Here is a 21279-nt window from a genome sequence, read left to right as displayed (position 1 = left end):
GGTTTGGAACCTGGGACCTTACTGTGTTTGTGCAGTGTAGCTGCTGAGGCACTTCATACTGCATTCTGCTGTACTCAGTCATGAGAGACTCCAAGCATAATTTCTGTCTCAGCAGCTGCAGTTTAAAATCATGATTAGTTGGTCACAAGGTTGGGCTTTTTTTGCTGACTCCTCATGTTACTCTGGCAACTAGAAATAATAATGGTCAGTTCAATAATCCAAAACCACAGTCAAGCAGAAAAAGGACAATTCTATAATTAGAATGGAAAATGACGTACTGTTTTTCTTCCAGGATGCAGATTTGAATGAGCAATTAGAGAAGCCAGATAGGAAAATTTAGTTATGGTTCAGACTTGTTGTTGATGAGATAGTGTTATTTCTCTACTGCCTTTGTTTTTCTGTCTGCAAATTTAGGATATCACGTTGTCTGCCATGAATATTGTGGAACTAAAGCTAACATTTGTAGAACACTTTACATGCTTGTATTGTGACAGATTTTTCTAAATATAAACACAGCAACTCCATTTCTTAGATATTATTTTAAAACCTAGTCCATTAGCTGAATTTGTCTTATCTTTATTGTTTGCATGTGTATATAGCTTAATAATAGTTTATTAACTTACTAGTAGCTGAGACTTAATAAAACTGTTGTGCCAATGAATAGTTAACTGTTCATGCACAGAGTTTGAACAACTTACTGCTTGTAATCAACTGTTGTGAATACTGTGGGCTACATAAAAAACCATTTCTCTGTAGGCAACAATTGATTTGGTAGTAGGATACGAGCCACCAGCTGGACCTGCAAATCCAACTGATCCAGGAGGGACCAGTGCACAGGAAGGTATTTCATCCTTTTCTCAGAATGTTTTTGTTAAAAGCTCTAGGAGCTGTTTAAGGTAAGGCAAGAAGGTGATTCAGCAGCACTGTTCACCAGAAGAAAGCATGTCAAGACTGCTAGATAGTTATTTCAAAGAAATTAAGGATGATTCAGAAGGTTAAAAAAAAAATTGCCATTTCCTGACATAAAATGGATTTTAGTATGATTTTCTCTGTTTGTTTAAAAACTTTTCTAAATGGCTTTTGTTTAGGGGAGAAAGATTTTTGAATGCTCAAGGAAACAGCAATTATCTGCTGCAATTCTAGGCCTAACCAGAAAGCAGAGATGTTCCGTCTATTACTTTCAATGTCAGGGAGCTTGGTGAAAAAATTTTCTTGATTAATTAAACCTCTTTCCCCTTGTAGAACAATTAAGTTTTGGAAGATACTGTTTTATATTAGGTTGATATTTGACTAGGCAATGAAATACTATGATCAGTAGGGAATATTCTTTGGTCTGTCTGTATATCATATTGACCAGACTTCTCTCTGCTGAGAGAATTTTTGAGATCTGGTTTTCCAGACTCTTAAAAGAACTGTGAAATAACAAACTTTTGCAGTTGATTGGAAAATAATAAGCCTAACATCAAGGCTGTATTTGTGAAGAAAGAAGGAAGTTTAATAAATGTTTAATACATGTAAATTTATTTTAGAGAAGTAAATCAGTTTGACCATTATTTGGTGATAGATAGTAACATGAGAAGGAAAAAATTGAAATCAGGAGTCTTCTGGAGGGAAATTTTGATTACACTGACTTCTTTCAGAGGCTGGTTTTGGAGAGCAAAAGGATAAGTAATATAAACACAAAAGTTGTATGTTAAATTACTGCATTTCAAAGTAATTTTATAGAAATGTGGACTTGAAGGCTAAAAATGCAAATTCACCTTTATGAGATTATTTGATAGCTTTTAAACTTTTTTCAATTATAACATACAGATAAAATAAAAAATGGCAGTTTTTTATCTAGTATCCAGAAACTGCATGGAAATTATTTCAGTGTGAATTATCAAACACACTTTAGTTAGTTATTCTAAACACCTATTTCCCATGAAATGAAATCACTTTTCCTGAGACAGCTACAGCTCAGTTTCAGGAATTAAAAATTAAGTGCTAGGGTAATCAGTTAGCTGCATGGATCCATTGAGGCAAATGCATTTTGAGAGATGTTAGAGAGGTGGGTGTGGTCTTCTGCTTATAAAATACTTAGCATGTCAATCTCCCTGGTTTTATGCATCTCTTACAAGGACCACGAAGGACTTGATTATACAAGGTGATCATCAGCCTGTAATTTATAAAGTTAGAATACATTCTGTTAATGCCAGCCACCACAGACACATTCTTCCTCTAAATTTTACCATAGTCACTGCCCAGTTAAGAAAACCTGTAAACACAAGGAAGTGGCCACTTTTGTGGTCTAGATATTTATGGATCCTATTTTGCAATTCTGGAATCTCAGAGTATGATTCAGTATTAGAGTATCATGTGGTTGCAGAACTGTCTTCCACAGAGGCGTGCTGATTTCAGAACTGTCAAAGATCCTTACTGAAAAACTTATTCCACACTTAAATGTTGTAGAGAGGGATTCAGTTTTATTTTGGATGGCAGACCCTAAATGTATTTGTGCATTCAAGATTCTGAACTAAAAACCAATGCTGTGCTATAGCCTAGTCTTGCTGCTGGGAAACAGCAAGATTCATTCAAAAGCAATGTTTATTCAGCTGGAATAAAATGAATCCCTTGTGGTGAATTGTGAACTAGTTGGATTACAGCTCAGCTTTGCTTGAATTGGTTGATTAAAAAAAATGTATGGGAATTGTATTAGACACTCTGCATCCAGAAGAGAGACTGATCTAGAGTTAGTTTCGTTAGGATATGGGTTGTTCTTAAGCAGGCTAGAATGACTAGCTTTCAAAAGGAGTTGGAAGAATGTAGTTGGCAAAAACATTATTGATGTGAGCTAATAATAGAATTTTACTGGAACTCTTGGATATCAAACTCCTGTTCCTGTAACTTCAACAGCATGTTCTGCTATTTATTTATTAATTGCACTGTTTTTTTGCTGTATGAGATGGAGAAGATGATGGAGGTTACGAGGATGGGTTGGATGGTCCAGTTGGTGCTATCACCCCAGCAGTTCCAGGTGGCACAAAGGAAGCCCAGCTGGCTAAACGCATCACCAAAGGAAAGAAAACACGGAGAATCCTCTCTAACAAACCACAAGATTTTCAGGTACTAGATTTATTAAATATTGCATGATCCCTTTTTCTGCTGAGCATAACAGGCTTTTACACAGCCTGAGCATAATTTAATGTCAGCTTATCTAATGCACCACAGAGATAATTAGCCTTTTCATTTGAAAGCCAGTATTTCAAAATTATTCCTCAAATGTTCCTGTTACTCAGATGTCTGATTTTGTACAGTTCTTACTCAAATAGGGATGAACCTTATTTGCTGTATAGTTGTACAGATTTCAAACTACTGTAGCAGCTCTAAAAGTAAATGGTAAAGGCAAATGAAAAAAACCCAGTGAAATAATTAACTGCAACTTGTCTTGTAAAATTAATTACTGTCATAATTAAGCTTGCAAAGTCTGGTTTGAATCTGTCAGCTACTTCAGGTGTTGGCTAACATTAGTATAATAAGGAATTGTTGTGATCAGGATCACTGATAATATAGAGAATAAATCAGTACAAATATTTGAATTTTTTTCAGATTCGTGTTAGAGTCATTGAAGGTCGTCAGTTGCCTGGGAATAACATAAAACCAGTAGTCAAAGTTCATGTTTGTGGTCAGACACACCGGACAAGAATCAAAAGAGGAAATAACCCATTTTTTGATGAAGTAAGTGGTGTAAGAACACGCTAGCTGAAGTGTGGAGGCTATCAAATGTTGAGAAGTAGTTAATACAATTTTCATTATGATCAATTAATACATTTTTAGTCATATTTATTGGTAATTATGGCTAACATGCATTAAGCCAATCCCAATCCCTTTCTTTATGTATTCACATCACTAAACACATCTCTGTCACTGACAGTCTTAGCAGATAAAACTAACTAGAAGGAAGTCAAACTTCATGTGAGACATATGGAATGTTTTCTTTGGTGCAGTTGGCCATTTGACAGAATGACTGAGTAGTTGTGTTCAGGTTATAAAAATCTCAGAAAAGTTAATTAGAAATCATTGTTGACCTCTGTGGTGTGTGCAGGTGAGTGCTCAGTGCAATGCCATAGGAGTGCCACGGAATCTGGAGATGTCACTGCCTTGCTACCCGTGTTTGGTAAAAACACCACTAGATTCCTCTGTCTAGGCAGGGGGTCTGTGCATCAAACACAGTGAAATACAGGAGAGAATTCAAAGCCACCTAAGGGACACAAGAACGATCCCATAGCTGAAAGATTAATGTTGCAAACATGGAGTGTAATAGAGAAAATGCCGAGGATGACTCTCATTATCTGGGCATGTGTGGAAAATTCAGAAGATTTTGGAATTGCATGGCAAGCATGTTTAACATACGCAAGCAAGACCAAGGAATTTATAAAACTTTAAAACTTGAACTAAGCCATGGGTAGCAATCAAAATTTATGAAGCCATGGATAAAATAGGGATGGCAGAAATTTGTTTGCACCTTATATTGAAACGATTCCTTGGCAGTCTCAATATCCATAGTAGTCTAAAACTGGAATACAAATCACTATCACCACTAACCCTAACAAGGCCACTTTGACAACTACAACAGAGATGGTTAGACCAGAATTTAATGTTCTGGGTGATAAACTTTATAGTTTCTGAAGTTGTTTCCCTGAGAAAAATATGAAGTGCAGAGCAAGGAGTAAAGGGCAGTGCTGGAAGTTTGCAGCACAGTTATGCTGACAGTGTTTGCTCAAATGGAAGTTGTGACTGTCTTGTCTGTGTTGTACTCAGTCAATTTACTAAATTCACTTTTTCATTCTGCACTGAGTTACCACATAATATGTCCAGCAAGAACGTGGGGTGAAAGTATTGTATCAGGCATGCTTCACATGCATCTTAAAATAATGGTTTTGCATTTTATCTTCAAGAAATCATGTTTTTATGATTTTAAGACAGACTTTTTGCTTGTTTTTGCCTTGACAGATATTTTTCTACAATGTCCACATGACTCCTTTAGAGCTGCTCGATGAAACAATTAGCATTCGGGTAAGAAAAAGCAGTGCATATTTACAAGGCTGCTGGGTACCTGTGGCATCCTCTGGCCATTTCCCCAGGTTGTTTGGGAACATTCCTGTTTCATGCTCCTCTGTCTTTTTAGGTGTATGATTCTCACTCTCTACGAGCAGACTGTCTGATGGGTGAATTTAAGGTGGGTATGAAGAAAGCTCCAGATCGGGACTAAATGAAATAAAATGGGAGAAAGTACTGGTTTTAAATGTTTACATTTATACTTCTTTTTCATGGGGTCAAAGAATTACCTGGTGATGTCTTGCTACTCAAGCTAGAGACCATTTGCCCAAAGCACTAGTAAGCAGGTTTTTTTAATTGAGTAGAGGAGTATTGTTAAAAAAATTTGTGTGATTTATATACCAAGTTCTCCAATTTGCATCCAGGCAACTTTTTCTTCTTTTGTGGTCAGGTGATTATTTGATGTGAGGAAGGGTTTGAAGAGATAATTTTATTAGGTAGCTAATAGGCAGAATAGTGATATGTATGGTGGCATAAAGACACACATTCTCAAATAATGTGGAGAGGTCTTCCCTTGGTCAGAAGTTAAGCAAAAACAGGGGTGGAAAATTCATTTAGTTAAAGTCATTTCTATGATTCTGATGATATTAGTGAGATGGTCTTTATTTGGATTTGTTATTGTCAACTCTGGGAAGTAGACATCTGCCTGCCAAGAATTCCCATGTAATGCAATTCCCATGTAATTCCCTTGTAATGGCTGCTGGGATCAGCTCTTACAACACTTTCAGTACTGGCTGTCTCTTCTGCTTGCTTATTTGGTACTGCATAATTCAAGAGGTCTCTAGACCAGCTTTTTGCAAAAATATGCAAAGAGGGAAGAGTGTTCTTTTCTAAATGAAACACTTTCTGCCACAAACCTGATTGCTTTTTGCTTCTCACTGCTTATTTTCTGTGTGATTTCTAGCGATTGAGTCAGTGGTGTATTGCTGTGTGGAAGATTGATTATTCACTAAGCAGGTCACTCAGCTGCTTTCTGTTCCTGCAGGCACACATTCCAAGAGGAAACCACAAGGGTAATTCTGTCTAGAAAATCACCTTACAGACTTCACCTGCAAGGAATACTGGCCCCAACTGCATGAGCAAACATACTTACATTCCTGAACATGTTTAAAATCTGATCCAATGAATGAGGCAATCTCGTCCAGATTTGACACACTGGGGAGAGAAATGGTCATAATTCTTAATAAAGAAAAGGAAATTATTCATTAAAAAAAAAATTCACTTCTGGAACTGAAGGATGAAATGTTGAGCAGGAAGAAAGAACAAAAGTGTTCTGATAAGCCTGTCTGAACATAAAATAATGAATGAGGATAGGAAATTCAAGAAGCAGTAAGCCAGCCCCATCTTGTGTCTCTGAAAATCTGAGGATGCAAGAAAATAAGAAAATAACTACATATATTATCTTTTCTTGCATTTTCTTATTGGCTACTCTATCCCTTTGAAATCCCTCATTTTTCAGTGTAAGACATTTTCTCTCTCTCCTCCTAGTAATATTCTATGTAAACTGCCTTGTGTTTGTGACAAGAGAACAATGTAGTACTGCCCATGAAAAACATGGGGTCAGTTGCCCCACCATTTTTCTGTTTTGGTATTTCTTCAGAGGTAATGCTTTTGATCTTTATTTCAGATTGACATTGGCTATGTTTATGATGAGCCTGGTAAGTAATGGTTACTTCAGAACTTCTTTCCTTGAAACTACAAGTTGAAACATTTCATTGAATTTCTAAAGTAAGAGAAGAAACTTTATGTAAAGTTATTTAAGCTTGCTGCTTTAAGCATTAACTTCCAAATATCCAACAATATATAACTCTTTTCAGTGAATTCACAATGAAGTACAAGCCCCTTTTTTACCAAAGACCTAAAATTTGAAAAATGCAAAAACATTTGATAACTATGTCCCTGAACTAGTATGCCAAAGTAGTTTAACGCCGGATTTCTTGTTTTGGATGACTCTGTTGAGACCTGTCTGGGACAGTATTATTTTGTTAAATAATTGGTGCAATTTAGGATAAAGCATACTTTTGAAATAGCTCACTGCTTATATGATGTCTGCCATTTTGTAATGGACATTACTGGGGACAGTGGTGATGTTTCTTTTATTTCAGGCCATGCAGTCATGAGAAAATGGCTTTTGCTGAGTGATCCTGAAGATACAAATTCAGGAGCCAAAGGCTATGTGAAAGTCAGCATGTTTGTCCTGGGAACTGGAGATGAGCCACCAGTAAGTTTAATTTAAATGTTTTTCTTCCACTCCCCATCCCACTGATACTTATTTATGTCTCCCCAACATTGTTTTAATAGTGTATAATTTGCTCATCTACTAGTGGTTTCATACTGGACTAAGTGGCTAATTCGAAGTTTGTTTGGTTATTGTGCTCAGTTAAGCAGCCTCCACCATTTGTGGGTGCTCCTTCACGCGCTGGCAGCAGAGATGTGTTAGCCTGGCTTTGCGTGCAAGCGGATGTGTAACTCTCCTTAGCTTAGCTACACAGGCAGAGCCACTGGTACCAGCTCCAGGACTAAGTCAGGGATATCTCCACTACTACAAAACATAGACAAGCCCGTAGAGAAACCAGAGTACTACCCAAATTTTCCTGGAAGATCAGACCCCTCAGTAATTACAAGTCAGGCACAGGTAATTTGATGCAGATGAAAGCAGCAGGTAGTTTAAGCAATCCAATCCTTCCTGTCTGCTCTTCTGTCAAGGTGAAAACAGGTGATTTTTCCTTGTAATGCTTTTCTTACCAGACCATTGCCTCTATTTTTGCTTTTCTCCCTGTCTGATATTTTTGCATACTGTTCTCCTTAGCTGAATATAATGTGGTTCCCAGAACCATGGCAGATTGCCTTTCAGTTTCATATTAACTGTTCCTCTCTGCTGTTCTCACACTTCTTAAAATCACAAGGAGATGTCTAGTTGTTTTGGTGTGTTTATTTTTAAATGAGGAAGCAGTAAGTTCTGCTAAGTTATATCAGACTTGTAAGCTTTTCCTAATTGTAATAAATGCCTTCTCATGAGATGAGTATGGAATTTGCACGAAGTTGGCATTTTACATGTGCCAAAATCATCATTGTCTGATGATGGTGATTTTGAAAGTGTGATTACAGTGGGCTCCTGCAATTGAGTACTTTAGAGATAAAACTGAAAGTAAAATACTTTAGCTGGAATTAAATTTTTGTGGCTTGATAATTTGATACAGTCTCATTCTTCATCATGAAACTGACACCAGTCTTTCGTTAATCAACAGTTTAGCTAATTACCTTAATTCTAATTCTCTACATTGCCTTGTCTTTTTTGTCTACAACTGTATCCCCCAACAGGTTGAAAACAGGGAGAGAGATAATGAAAGTGATGACGTGGAGAGCAATCTTTTATTACCTGCTGGGACTGCACTGCGATGGGTCACTTTCCTTCTCAAAATCTACAGGGCTGAGGACATTCCACAAAGTATGCAGCTTCTCCCTACTTGTCCATTGGTGTTTGAACACTGTTCAAAATAGTTATTTGTGTTCGCTGCTCAGAATAGAATATAGGGGACTTTTCATCCCTTACCAGCAAGTTTTCTCCCCTATATCTGTGCCAAATAGCAATGTCTTCAAATACATGTATAATGTTTTTCAAATACAGTAATGCCTTTAAATTCAGGAGCACATCAGCACTACATATGATGTTTGAAAAATCTAGATTCTTAAAATTGCTCCTAAGCCAAAATTCGTAGTTTTTACCTGCAACACTTCTGAATTTTGCTTATCAGGTTAGACTTTATTCTTCTTAGATCTGTGAGCTGGTTGATTTTGGTAAGACTGCAATGGGCAATTTATTATTTAGGAATATAGTATATAATAACAATAATAAAATAAAAATAGTAATAATAAAACAACTGTACTTAATAATAATAATTTATATAAACAACTGCTAAGTGGATTTGACCCTTTTGGTGCCACAAACTGTCAAGGAATTATTTGGAGGAGAAGCAGACAAGAAAAACCTGGTAGATCCATTTGTAGAAGTTTCTTTTGCTGGAAAAAAGGTAATTTAGTAAATATCTGTACCTTTGTATTCTAATTGTAGTCCTGAGAACAGATTTCATAAGCCAACATGAGTTTTTAATTTTACTGGAACTATGGAAATAAAAAAATGAAAAAATAAAGTTCAAGAAAAGATAGCAAAAAAATAAAGTTCAAGGTACAATAGAAAGGGTGTAAAACTGATGACTAATGAAAGGAATGTATGACTAAAGGCTAGAACTGGCATATGCCAGATTGCCTGCCTGCCAGTTGTTCCTGATTGCTTTTAGTACTTGGTGATACAGATCTTTCTGCACAGATTAACTGCATTTGTACATTTAAATAATGATGTGTTCCTTAGAATGCCAAATTTGATCTGGAGCACAATTGCACAACATATATTCATTGCTAGTAAATTTTTTGTCAGTCATTTAATATGCTGCATAGTCAGGTTACCACACCCAGTAGTGTAAAAGATCTTAAGACATGACCAGTAAATAATGCAGCCTCTCCCCTATGATATATTCTTCATCTACCCTAAAATCTGCATAAAGAAAGCTGAAATCAAGTAATTCCTTCATCTCATTTCTCTGCAGTGATAAAAGCAGAATAAATTGTGGCTTGTGGAAATAACAAGCTTTAATAATTTCATTTATTTGTCGCTAGTGAAAAAAATAGGGTAACCAAAATCTCATATTTAAACACTGTTTCAATATTTTCTTTTCCTCTGAAAGTCATTAATGCTGCATATGCAGATTACTCTAACTGCACTTATCAGTGGAAAACTCATTGAGCATCAATGGCTCATTGCAGCTTTAATCCAGGATTCACTTACTACTACCCCTAATTTTTCCAATCAGATGATGATGTGTGCTAAATCACAGATAGTAAATACTTTTTTTTCTGTTTTATCTTTGATGTTGTTCTGTTGTATATTTGATTTCATTTTTGGCAGGTTTGCACAAACATAATTGAGAAAAATGCTAATCCAGAATGGAATCAAATTATTTATCTTCAAATCAAGGTCAGTTTTTTTACCCTTGTTTCTGTAGTAACCAGCCTTTTTCTTGGAACTCAAGGCATTGACATTGCAGAGGTGAAAAAAAGTAATGAGTTTTTTTACTTTCATTGCTTTTTTATTTCAGTTTCCCTCAATGTGTGAGAAAATAAAACTTTCAATTGTTGATTGGTGAGTTATGACTTTTAATCAAATTACTTAAGAAGCTAAATAATAATAAGCAAAGAATAAGAAAATATGAAAAGAAGATAATAAGAAAAGTCTGGTTCTATAGATGTCAGGTATTTTTACAATGCATGAGAGTATTTAAGCAAGTGTTTAAGTACCTTTATGGTTTCTTTACCAGAGATCTGATTAGTGTAACATGAGATTATTTTTAATTGTGTGCAGTGAGAACTGAGCACTGTCACTGTTTAATGATAGTGGAAAAGTCAGGTGATTTATTCATGGATTACAGCCCACTTTTGTAACTTGTCATTACTGGTTTTGTTAGTAATATTGAAGCATTTCAGGTCATAGAAAATGTATGTACTAGTAGCTTGCCCCTGGGTGTGATGACTAGCATTATATTTAAATAAAATCTTCCTCTTTTTTCCTTTTTTGTAGGGATCGACTTACAAAAAATGATGTAGTTGGAACAACATATTTAAGTCTCTCAAAAATTGCTTCTTCTGGAGGAGAGGTTGAAGGTAATTGCTTAAGCTGTGTGTAACACACAATCTTCTCTTGTGCTACACAGAATGGCAGAGATCAGTGTTCTAACAAAGTATATATTTATCCATAGTTTCTCAATTCCCTGGCAACAGAATTGTCTATTCCTTTTGAAATATTCTAAACAATGCTCCTAGAAAACATTCTATGGGCCTTTAAAAAGTAAAGTATTAAAATTTTCATGACTAAACCACATCATGATGGAAATAGCAATAATTCACTATTGAATTGGTAATATATATATTACCAATATATTATATTGGTAATATATGGTTTTCCACTATATATATTTGTTAATGAATTGAGTAAATTTGCCAGTACTTTCCCAAATTCAGAAAATGATGTGATATCACAATCTACCATGTGTAAGATATGCAAATTTACTTAGATGCTTAATAAGATATTTAATTTCAAGACAATCTGGATTCACTGCTTCAGATCCATTTCTTCTTTGGACACTGGTAAACAAGACTCCTTTTGCTGCTTCATAAGAGTCTCTGTTCCATCTCTGAGAAGAGAACCTAAAAGCTGTGGAGTGTTCCTGAGTAGTTATCCTAAAGGAACTATCTAGGACCACATTCTCATTTCCTGGACACCACTGGGCTGCTTGCAGATGCTGGGGAGCCTGGGTCAGTCTCTGCTCTGGTCAGAGAAGCAGGCACTGCATCTCATTGCACAAGTGCTCTGTATTCCTATTTTGTAACTCTGATTTTGATTGCACTGCTATGATTGCAGACAGCTGATCTATATGCTTCAATCAGTAGAGATGTCTGGATATGTAATTTCATACAGCTAAAACCCAAAACTGTTTAACTGCAAGAAAACAAGTTAGACAAGATATGAGGTGCCTAAAATATTGTTCCCATTGGGAAATAGCTTTGTAATAAAACTCTTCTTTAAAATATTATAAGAAATACTTTTTCTGCCAATATTTTGGAAAATATTAGAAAAAATCCAGTTACATTTATGTTCTAATATAACCTTGTGATTATGGATCATTTCTTTGTGATCTATATCTGTAATCACCTCTTTTTATAGCAAGATCTTTCATACAATTGGGCCAGCTCCTACACTAGGATTCTGTGTTATCTTGCCAGAAAAATTGTTTTATCTTTTTAGTGAACATAGCTTGGCATATTAGTTATCCAAACAGCATTGTAAAGCTCAAGGCTAAACAGGCTTAGCATGTATTTATCTGACTGTCTACAGTAGTTTGAAGGACACTGTCTCAAAACCATTTTCAGCATTGTCACAATAAGAATCTAAGTTAATTCTTTTTTCTGTTGCATTTATAAAATCTCTATGATATGTACTTGTCTGAGACCAATTTGTCTTTAAGCTGGTGGCTGTATCAGGTGTTTAGAAACAAAGTTAGCGGCTCGAATCCTATGCTGACATGAGGCAAGAATTGGATGGAATTGTATTTTCAGTCACATAAAAGCTTATGAAGTAGTCCTCTTAGAAGGACTGCTGTTGAAGTAAGACTTCATGCAGATATTCTTTTTATATATCCTGTGCAGAGCCAGAAGCAAAAGCAAAAGGCATTGGGAAAGCCAAGAGAGAGGGGTTGGGCTGCTGGGGAGAATTCAGCTCTGGAGAGATCCCTATGAGTGTGTATCCTGAGGTGCAGCTGAGTCACAGAGCATTTATCAAACCCAGACACAGTCACTGGGAGATTAGTTTGGTTTCTCTCTCTGCTCAATGGCTTTGGAACAGCCATTTCTGTTGTCTTCTTTTTAGTGCTGTGCCTGAAGCCTGTTCTGGCTTCTAAAGGATTGTGAAACTGAGCTAGTCTATAGTCCTCAGTAAATGTAAATAGATACCCTAAGGGGCCCTGAAATGTACTGGGGTTTTAAAATGTCCTTAAGATTTTTAAAGTAGTTTAAAAAATAAATCTATATTTTGTGTGGAGGAGAATTGTACAAAGCTGAAAAATAAGCACTAAAACAAGCTATTTTGTCAGATATATGCTGGCTTTTTGCCCTTTGGAATTTATACAAGAAGAGTAATACCTTCATGTATTAACCAGAAGCAAAATTCTAGCCCATATGAAATTTATTTTGTCTCAGGCTTTCAACTTTATTTTTAAAGGAGATTGCATTGTGATGTGTGTTTTTTTTCAAATGCTATTATCACTCGTCATGTAACTGCTTCTCTTTTCATGATATAGATTTTTCATCTTCGGGAACAGGGGCTTCATCATATGAAGGTTTATCTCTTCACCTGTTACTGATTTTGTGTTCCATTGCCCAAACTGAAGAGTATTGCCTAAGACAGTCCATCACCTTAAAAATATTTTTAATAATTCTTTGTCTAAAAGATTTCACCATTGTGATTAAAGAGTATCAAACATAACTAACTCTATAAACCAGTTTTGGCACTGGAATTGGTTTGAAAATATTTCTTTTTGGCTGGTGCTTCAAGCTGTGTGTTAGAGATGAGCATGTAGTTGCTTCAATTACAGAGTGCTTAGTCTAACAATGGCTTGAAATTTCTAACTTAGCTCTGAGATCATGGGTATATTTGCAACTGCAGAGCCCTGCAGAAGTAAATAACTGCCTTAAATAATTAGTGGCTGTTTTGCTTATGCTTAACAAGCTATATAAACAAACTAATAAAATCTGATTCTGTTACTACCTGGAGAGGTGGCATTTTCCAGGTGGACATCCAGGTTTGAAAGAATTTCTGGTAAATATTTAAGTAGTGAGAAAGAAATACAAGTGGAGTGCAGTTGAAAGGTAATCAACATTCATCCACATGGTACTTCATTTACTATCCTCCTTTCTTAATAAAGTAACATTAAGTTAGAGGCTGAAATAGTTTCTCAGAGTCACTTTCTATCATACATGATTATTAGCCTTCTACAAGTAAACATCTGAATTTTAAATTTAAAAAAAAATAGAAAAGATATTATTTTTATTCCAGTTTTGGGAGGTTTTTTTGTTGCCTATATGTTTTTTAATTTATATTCTGTTTAATTTATTGGCATCAGTAAGCAGTGAATTTAACACATATCTGTATCTTAAACCTAGTGATACTGAGGTCTGATGCGAGCAGTTCGGTCTTAGAATTTTTTTTAATTGGACATTATTCAAATGGTTTTTTTCATTCAATTTTTGATCTGTTTCTGATTCAGAGGTAAGGGTGTGAAAATAGCCAAATGCAAAATAGAGAACTGCAAATCTTTATTTATATTGTGCAGGTTATAGGTGACTTTGTTGACAGGAAATTACATCAAGACATCACATCCACTTTTGCAGTCCACTCGTGTCACTCAGTAGTGGCATGGCCACACAGGGCACGGCCCTTTACTGTCACTGTCCTACCTCAGCCTTCTTTTCCTGTGAGAAATAAGTGCATCCCTCTCTGTGCTGCAGGTCATTCCAGGAAATTTCTGTTGCAAAGTTGACTTGTTTCTCACCTCTTTTTTCTGCTAGAGAGTGCATCTTTTCTGTGGCTATTTAGTTTGATCTTTGGCCTGTGCCTTTAAGTGATTGCAAATGTTGTTTTACTCAGCTTCACATTTTCTAGAAAACATGTTTTCTGTTAGCATAAGAGCACATTACCCTTGCACATAAATTAAAACCATATATTTGGAGTGGGACATAAATTCCTCTCATTCTGTGGGATTTTTGCTGCATGAAGTGTTGTGTTGCATGAAGTGTTTTGCTGCATTTAGTGTAAGTGTTGTGCAGTGAAGTTAGGTACAAGTACAGTCATTGGTATAATTAATTTAATTTCATATGGTACACCCAGAGAATAAGTGTTCTCATATTACTAATACCTAACTAATATCTAACATTCCTTCTAATGGATTTGATAGCAATGTTACTTGTTTCTTTCTGGCTCAATATGGTAATTAACAAAGATATAATGGTAATGTCTTCTGTTAGCAAACTCTGGAGAAACTGAAGTTGGATTTTTACCAACATTTGGGCCTTGTTACTTAAACTTTTATGGAAGTCCAAGAGAATACACTGGATTCCCAGACCCATATGATGAATTAAACTTTGGAAAGGTAAGTTTCTTTATTAATTGTTTTTCATAAAAGAGTTAACCCAGTTCTTTTTAATCAATGAATTAATAATTTTAATTTTTTTGACACTACACGCCTCTTGCTCTTTGTTTTTGAATAATATTTTAAATTTAAGATTAGTAAGGAAGTATGATAGTATTTTCCATTCCTATCTGGCTTTGTTTTAAAGGTATTTTTGAAGGAGGAGAAATGATTTTGACAATTTTCACTAACTGCACCTTTGCATGCATTTGTATTTCTTCTTTCCTTGTTTGCATAAATATTATTTTCACTTCCAGCATTAAGCCAACTACTTTATTTCACTTGTTCCAATATGTACATCCATTCCTCTGCAGGAGTTCTGAGAACACTTCGGTGAAGCCAGAATTGTGTACAGCTAAAAAAAATATATGCTTCTTTAGGGCAAATATATAAAATTTGATTTGATATGTGTTTATGTTACAGGGAGAAGGAGTTGCATATAGAGGGAGAATTCTGGTTGAACTATCTACATTATCTGAAAGCAAGCCTGTTAATAAAAAATTAGAAATGATTCCTAATGATGACTTACTGGTTGTCGAGGTAAATCCTTGTTTTATCGTCACTGTTGGTAGTGGAGATGTGCCTGGCTGGTTGTTTTTAGAAGAGTGATCTAACTCAATAAAATCAGTACAATAGAGTTCAGTCTTCAAGTTAAGAGAGGCCTTTACTGGTGGCTGAGGAGTAGTGGCTAAAAAATGTTGTGTCCTTGTAGCAAGAAGGGTTAATCTGAAACATTTTATAATATCAAATTCAGTAATTTATTATACACATTATATTTTTTGGTCTCTTCTCAGAAAACAGTAAAAACATTGAGGCTATAATTTCCATTTAGCTATTGCTATTGTTTTTCTATAATTGTGGATCCCAGTTTGAAATCCAACTGAAAAGGTTGTTTTGGTAGAAATACCAGCGCAGACGGAAGTTCTGCTTGGCTGCTGTGTTTCACTCTGCCACGATGCTGCAGGACACGGGGGAGCCCATCCAGTTCGAGGTCAGCATCGGCAACTACGGCAACAAATTCGACAGCACCTGCAAACCCTTGGCGTCAACCACCCAGTACAGCCGCGCCGTGTTCGACGGTAAATATAAAATATTTCATTTCAAGTATTCAATACTCCAAAACTGCCTTTTGGGTGTGCTGTTTGCAGCTGTGGAGTGTCAGCCCAAACTGCACCGAAAATGTGGCAGAAAAGGGTATGGCGGTCTTCAGAGCTTTTGAGGTGAAGTTGCATTTATGGAATACGTGCTGCAAGGCCCTACTAATAAGAGGTTATTAGTGAAATTTGGACAGAATTCAGTGAAGTATTTTGGCCACGTACTAGATATACACAAACTTTGCCAGGAGAATTCATGTTATTTTAGAGATATCTAGAGTTAAGTAGGGAAAACATGATTTGAATATTCTGATTTAGAATAAAATAATAACTTGTTTTGAAGTCATACATCTCTCAGCCTAGAAAAAAAAATTAGCTAGATGACAGGAAAATACATTTTGACTATAATTTTTTTATTAACTGCAAAGAGTAGTTGTTTTTTTTTCTCCTGTGTATTAAATGAAATAATCAGACTACTCTAGAAAATTATTATTTGAATATTTTATTTCAAGGATAAAATTATAATAATATGCCATCTACATAAGTATGTTGTGGGAAAGAATATGTTAACAGCTAATTTATTTTTTAAAACCTATTGGATTTTGAAACAATTTGAAGTGAATGTTTACCATTCAACAGATGCTATAGTGGCTTGAAAATGCAAATCTTTTTGTGAATTTGGAGTAGCTTATATGTTTTTCATGATTTGTAGTACATAAATGATATGAATGTAGCAACAGTGTACAGTATCTATTCCTGTCATGAATTCTAAACCTTACATACAAATGTTTCACTCCAGGTAATTATTATTACTACTTGCCATGGGCAAACACAAAGCCAGTTGTAACGCTGACTTCTTTTTGGGAGGACATAAGTCATAGATTGGACCCTGTGAATGTAATCCTAAACATGGCTGAAAGACTGGTAAGACATTTTAAATCTTTTTCATTTTTACTCGTTTTCATTTAGAGGTGTAATGAAAAAGTGGCATTTTGAGCAAATTATGGAAATTTTGTGATACTTTCTATCTTTTTTTCTTAGTCAAAATTAAAAGTTGCTTGGTGTAACAAATGGCACTGTTCATCACAGGCCTGTATTTTAGCAAGGCTCAGCACACTCCTGCTTGAAGCCACAGGGAATTCCCAGGGAAAGGAAGAGTCCTCAGTGTTGGCTGGAGCTGTTAAGTCTGTGGGACTGTTATTTTCATGTTTTGTTGAATACAGTGGGGGAGAACATCAGAATAGTGCTGTTAAATACAAATTAGGTTTAAACATGAGTCTTTTGTTGGTTTGGCCTTTACACTGATGAATAAATAAGATCAAAATCTTGAAACTCCTACTGACCATAAACCACACTGGAAGTTTATAAGTGCAAATTCTTTTCTTTTAAATTCCTCAGCAATCCAACTTAGCCACCTTAAAATCAGGAATGCAGGCTAAAGTGTCTGAAAACAGATTAGCAGAGATGTGGTTGAAGCTGATTGATGATCTTACAGAAGACATAAGGTAAAGGAATTTTTTTTATCTCTTATGTTATCATTCCAGGCCTGCTCAGAATCTTTGTTATTGCCTCTGCTAAGTCAGAAAACAAATTCTGAGGACTATAAAACTGACTAATCTCATGAATTGACCTAAGAACTGAAATTCCAAAAGTAAAACATCATGGATGTTGCCAATCAAATAATCCATCTGGTTGTGTAATTCTCCATTATCTCAGCATAGTTTTATTACTGACAGTGATAAGACAAAACAGCATCTCTTGAAAAAAATCTGAGGCAGGATTTTTCTGAAAATGGATATTATCCATATCTGCTGCCTTTCTTGCATCCACCCTTCTTTAGAATTCCTCATGTCCCTCTGGTTTACCTGTGTTTCAATGTTATTTCTGAAATTGAAGAGGGAAATAAGTCTAGTACTTCACTAGCAAGCCCAAAATAAAAAAAAAATCAAAGGTTATGCAGGGATTATGGGCCATAAAGATCATGTTTTTGAATAAGCTTTTAGTCAATGTGTCTGTATGTCTGGGGGTGTTCAGAGAAGGCAGCAGGAATCAGCATTTAGACATTTGAAAGAGAATGTATTCTAAATAGAGAGGAAGGAATTGTATGAGAAAGAGACATTCAAAAAGGAGATATGGAGATGGGGAGAGTAAACAAGTGGGTGATAAAACAGCACAGGAAAAATAAAAGGAAAATGACAGAACAGTTATTATCCATAAGAGGAAATAACAAAGAATATGAAATGAGAGAACAAATTCATCATGTTGTTGAGCCAATATAAACGTTAGCAGAAGAAAAACAAACAGTGGAGGTCAGTATGTACTAGCAAAGAATTACATGATAGAAAACTTACAAAAAATATAAACTAACAACTTCATAGAATGCTGTGATCTGAAAGAAACAGATAAAAAGGACTCACAAACTCAAGGAAAGTAAAATGTGAAGGGCAAACTTTTGTCACATGGAACCAGTGTGGAAACTTCAGGTCTTTTCCTCATCCTGACACATATTTGCACTGTTATAAATTCAGACCATTGTTTTATAAAATATCACTCAACAATTATGGAGCAATAGCACTTAGATATAGCACCAAATGAACTTCATTTTGCTGATGGGATACAATTCTCTTTTGGTTTTTTTTTTCAACCAACTCAAAAAACTTCTGTCAAAGACATAGCTCCCTGTCTTTAGAAGATTTTTCCTTGCTATGCTAAGGTTTAAATAAGTTAGAAGTTTGAGAGAGTTTTCAGTGCAACACTTAAAATTATTTGAGTTTGTGAAGGTTATGATCTGGTACATGTGATTGATGTCAAAGCAGCTCCCAGGGCAGACAGCTCTTGCATTCAGATTAGTAGAAGGAACTCCAGTGGAAGGCACAATAGTCGCTATCAAAGTTTTACAGAATCAAAACCCTTAGAAGTTCATAGCATTAAATAGAGGTCAAAGAAGAGAAACTAGGCAGTGTCTTTGGAAATTTTTAAACTTTTTGTAAAATATCACATTAAAGACATTTTAATGAACTCTGCTAAAGGGATACAGTCAGTGGTCTTTGAAAAGCTGCCTTTTCCTCAAACCTCCTCTCATTTTTCTGATGGAATTAGACAGCACAGTCACACACATCGTATGATTTTTTGGGGGTGTTCTGTTCAGAGGCAAGGCTAAATGATCCTTGAGAGTCCCTTTTAACTCAGGATTCTGAGACTTTTCGGTTCTATTGAATACTTACTCTGCCCTCTACTGTCTCAAAAGTTCTGTGTCACAGATTTCTTTCAGAGTTCTTTGATGTTTTCTTGCCAGAGGGTTAGATAAATCTAGTCATAGCCACAAACCAAATTTGTATATTGAATTTCTGAGAATATACAGTTTCCAGGGAAGGAAAGGAACCTAATCTTGGTCTGAAGGCACTGGTTTCAGTTTTGAGACATACATTTTGAGAGGATAATATTTTATTGTGAGTATATAGAGAAATGGATTTTCCTTAGTTTGATTGGTGGCAATTACATTAAAGCAAACACCTGTTCTACCTTGGTGCTTGTTATGTAAGTACAGCCTTTCCCTTGCTTACTATAAATACCTTGTAGTTGAAAATCTCTGCAGAAATAGATGCAATAGCACTGTTCCAGTGGTTTTCAATCACAGAAATGATGGCACTCAATCCATTGCCACTGTTTTCATGTCTGCATTTAAAGTGTAACTAAATAAAAGCCTCTTGGGTTATTAACCATAAAAATATTCTCTTTTCAGTAAACCATTTCCCCTCATAGAAGGCAAATCTAATATTACAGTCCTTGACACTCAGATAGAAAAGCTGCGCCTCAAGTCCCTCAAACAGATTGGAGAAGCGGCAGCCAGGATGAGAAGTGAGGCTACTGAGGTGAAAGCCACTCTGACAGAAATTGAGGACTGGTTGGATAGATTGCTGCAACTGAGTGAAGAGGTTAGTGCTTCACAGTACTGTGTTTGGTTTAGCAGAACTGGTTAGTTTAGCAATACCTGTCTAAGACAAATGGATGTAAAGTTCACTGCTGATCAAGCAATATCCACTCTCTGTAGAACAGTAATTTTAGATCCTGTGAAAGTAAACATGTTCCCCTGTGTAATTGCAATTTACTTTTACAAAACTCATTTGTTAGATGTTCTCACTGAGAATGTGTGTTGGGTAATGATCACTCTGTGATTTCTCCCAGAGTTGCAAGTCACTTTTCTGGTTCAGAGACTGCAGGGTATATGTTGGATTTCCACAGCTTGTAGCCATAGTAATCAGCTTCTAACAGAGTTAAATACGTTTCTGTGGATTTTTAAAAAATTTTTACCAATGTTTTCTGTTTTCATCTTGGCTGTCTCATAACTGTTTTTCACAGCATTTTAGAAATGGTTTTATTTTTAATTTGTTGCTTCTGGTCTGTAGAGCTACTGATTTAAAAAAAAAAAAAAAAAAAAAAAGATCAGTTAATTGGCCAGACTTGTAGCTAACTCACAAAGGTGGGCACAGAACTCCAAAAAGGTAATAGGTGGTTTCTGTCTTCTGCTAAAAGTCTTACAATTGCATACCCTTAATGTGGAAGCATCACAAGTACTTTAATATGTAGCAGGTCAGTCCAAAGCATCAACATATGGCATGCAGTCATTATCATCACCTTAAGGGAACTGAGATACAAAATATCTTTAGAAAAATTTATAAAAGATGTAAGGATTTTTAAAATAAAACTTACTTTGTTCTCCAAAAATCTCAATGGTATTTTTTATTATTCTTTCAGAAGTATATATTGGTTTAGTTGCAAAACAAAACAATTCCCTCTATTTATCATATTCGTCATCATTCATGATTCTAAAAGATAAATCCTTTGACATAAGCCCTTATTTATGTTTCTCTTTTCTCAGCTCTAGATTAGTTTATTGTTCAATTAATTACTCTTCTTAACTCTTGTTTCCCCACAAATAATCCTCAGCCACAAAACAGCATGCCTGATGTGATCATATGGATGATCCGAGGGGAGAAAAGACTGGCCTATGCTCGTGTTCCTGCACACCAAGTGCTGTACTCCACAACAAGCCCTGAATCGTCCGGTAAATATTGTGGAAAGACCCAAACAATCTTCTTAAAGGTACTATTGTTTAATCCTTAAGAAATAATTAACTCCCTGAATTGACATGCCATCTGACAGGAGTATGAAACACGTGAACAAACTATGAACAATGAGGTGTCACACTCAGGACAGATTAGAAGCCAAGTGCATTTAGCTTCTTCAAAATATCACAGAACTTTTAAGTTTATCATAAGCCAGTTAGAACCAGT

At 35.6% G+C, this 21279-nt stretch overlaps 1 protein-coding gene across 2 annotated transcripts in view; it reads left to right on the top strand.

Annotated features, from left to right (window-relative positions):
• MYOF (myoferlin) overlaps positions 1-21279 on the top strand; it is a 62376-nt gene that overhangs the window by 14681 nt on the left and 26416 nt on the right. For both annotated transcript variants that reach the window (XM_064716288.1, XM_064716287.1), the window contains exons 5-24: positions 757-841; positions 2945-3105; positions 3589-3717; positions 4993-5055; positions 5168-5218; positions 6725-6755; positions 7203-7318; positions 8419-8545; positions 9019-9128; positions 10061-10129; positions 10251-10294; positions 10730-10812; positions 13005-13043; positions 14728-14852; positions 15315-15431; positions 15793-15970; positions 16785-16909; positions 17384-17490; positions 19728-19920; positions 20933-21088. In XM_064716288.1, the coding sequence (XP_064572358.1) occupies positions 757-841; positions 2945-3105; positions 3589-3717; positions 4993-5055; positions 5168-5218; positions 6725-6755; positions 7203-7318; positions 8419-8545; positions 9019-9128; positions 10061-10129; positions 10251-10294; positions 10730-10812; positions 13005-13043; positions 14728-14852; positions 15315-15431; positions 15793-15970; positions 16785-16909; positions 17384-17490; positions 19728-19920; positions 20933-21088 (2109 nt within the window). The remainder of the gene's footprint in view (positions 1-756; positions 842-2944; positions 3106-3588; positions 3718-4992; positions 5056-5167; positions 5219-6724; positions 6756-7202; positions 7319-8418; positions 8546-9018; positions 9129-10060; positions 10130-10250; positions 10295-10729; positions 10813-13004; positions 13044-14727; positions 14853-15314; positions 15432-15792; positions 15971-16784; positions 16910-17383; positions 17491-19727; positions 19921-20932; positions 21089-21279) is intronic.

The sequence above is a fragment of the Zonotrichia leucophrys genome, chromosome 6, assembly GCF_028769735.1.
Source record: "Zonotrichia leucophrys gambelii isolate GWCS_2022_RI chromosome 6, RI_Zleu_2.0, whole genome shotgun sequence".
In the NCBI taxonomy this organism is placed as follows: domain Eukaryota; kingdom Metazoa; phylum Chordata; class Aves; order Passeriformes; family Passerellidae; genus Zonotrichia; species Zonotrichia leucophrys.
The sequence above is the reverse complement of the archived record's forward strand: the minus strand, read 5'-3'. Positions and strand labels throughout refer to the sequence as shown.